Source organism: Pinus tabuliformis, chromosome 1_1 (genome assembly GCF_031772625.1).
Source record: "Pinus tabuliformis cultivar Carrire ecotype Pingquan chromosome 1_1, CPIR1, whole genome shotgun sequence".
In the NCBI taxonomy this organism is placed as follows: Eukaryota; Viridiplantae; Streptophyta; class Pinopsida; order Pinales; family Pinaceae; genus Pinus; species Pinus tabuliformis.
Window position 1 is genome coordinate 942,568,955 of NC_142297.1, and position 1,792 is coordinate 942,570,746.

The window sequence follows — 1,792 nt, forward strand, 5'->3', positions numbered from 1 at the left end:
TTGATTTTGATTTGATTTGAATTTTGTATGTATATGTTACAGTCACATATGTGCGCGTAAAAGGAATGGTATCTGTATGAGGAAGTCTTGACCACTCACGAGGGAATGTGAGGAATGTCAATTTGGTAAGGAAATAGGCGGCAGGCCGTGCGGACATCTCTACGATGCACGCATGAGTATTAGATATAGGGATGCCGCATCCTCTGCTTTGTACATGGATTGATCTGATCAGGAAGAGAGCGTACTGAGATTGTTCAACAGCGCCACCCTGCTAGAGATAAGAAATCTGAAGAGTTCATTCATTCTCTGGTCCATGTGTGTGAGAGCGTTGTCCAACTCTGTGGTGGACATGTTGACGGCATGTATGGAGTCCTTCAGTTCATCTTGCATGTTGGACATCTTGTTGATGATGTATCTGTCCAGTAAATTGTTGAGGTTTCCAACTGTAATATCCGCCCTGTTCAGCTCATGCAAGAGGAACTTGAATGATGATGATCTCTTTTTCTGCATCTCCATAGCTTCCTTTAACTTGTGGTGCATCATGTTAGTCATATTGTTGATGTCGATGAGAGGAGGAAGAGGGCTAGGACTGATTCTATTCTTCTTCTTAAGAAAGCCTGCACCGGGCATAACGGATCGGCATGGTGCGTTGAAGTAAAAAGCAGCTACAAGTGCAGTGCACGCAAAGATGGTGATGGCCTTCGCTTCCTTGATGACTTCTTCAACTCCTGATCCGCCAGTTGATGTTACCATTTCTGTTGTTGAGTGAAAGCTATCGGCCATTCGCTTCAAAGTAAACATGCATTTTGCTAGCTTGGATTCCATGTCCTTGTTCTTCCTTAATTCTTGCATGCAATTACCAAGGGAGTACTGTGCTTTCACCACTTGATTATTCATCATGTGTTCATGATGACTTAATGCACTGGGAATCTGGGCATGGGCGTGAAGTAAGCCATGGAGGGCTATCTGTACTGACATGTTGTGCTTCTTTATTTCTGACATGCTCTCTCTCAACACATTGCACACATCAAGCAGATTCACCAGGTCCTCCATATGTTGGCTTAACCATTTGCCGTCATTATTATTGTCCATTTGTACATGCTGGTACAAATCCTTCACATTGGAATAGATAAACAGCATCACGTCCAGCGCTTGTCCAAGCCAAGCTGCAGAAAAATTGTATGACTCCGGTTGTTGTTGTTGTTGCATGAGTATCTCCACCTTAGAACGAAGTTCGTACTGAAAATCAGCGAGGATCGGATGCGCTATGGAGGCCGGCATGCTCCTCGACCTCTTATGCTTGCCGTGACCACGAACAGCAGCAGGCATCAATAAGTGCAGAGCCGCTCCAAGAGAAACGATGGAAGAACTCATGATTGCGATCAATGCTCAATCACTTAATTTCCTCCGTCTCAGAATGAGGGTCTTCTTATCTCTCTCAATGTGGCTGCACTTGTAGTTTGTTGCCTCTCAGAACATGTAAGGGTAATATTAATACAACTCAACTAATTGCACAAATCCGTCCAGATCAGAGAGCACGACGATAGATGCCACAACATGGTCGACAGAAAGAATAGCGGAGAGGAAAGGTGATCACACTATTTTAATTTAAGCCATCCGTGGGCGTTACTTGTCTATGGATCGTGTCTCCCCACCCGGCACCATGCCAAGCCAAGCAAAGAGTGGCATTTTATATATAAATTCAACAACTCAGTCTGTTGCTTCTACCGACATGAAGCATTTAATAAGATTAGAGTCAAATTTAACCAGCACGGCAACTTGTCTGATCTGC

At 44.1% G+C, this 1,792-nt stretch overlaps 1 protein-coding gene across 1 annotated transcript; it reads right to left on the bottom strand.

Moving 5' to 3' along the window:
- Window positions 1–228: 228 nt before the first annotated feature.
- Window positions 229–1,374, bottom strand: LOC149217580 (protein BPS1, chloroplastic-like). Its single transcript, XM_089390289.1, has one exon. The coding sequence runs from the start codon at window positions 1,372–1,374 to the stop codon at window positions 229–231; it is 1,146 nt and encodes a 381-aa protein (XP_089246415.1).
- Window positions 1,375–1,792: the final 418 nt, after the last annotated feature.

Bases quoted from the DNA above. Each gene is read 5' to 3' on its own strand.
- LOC149217580 (XM_089390289.1), bottom strand. From the start codon at position 1,374: ATGAGTTCTTCCATCGTTTCTCTTGGAGCGGCTCTGCACTTATTGATG.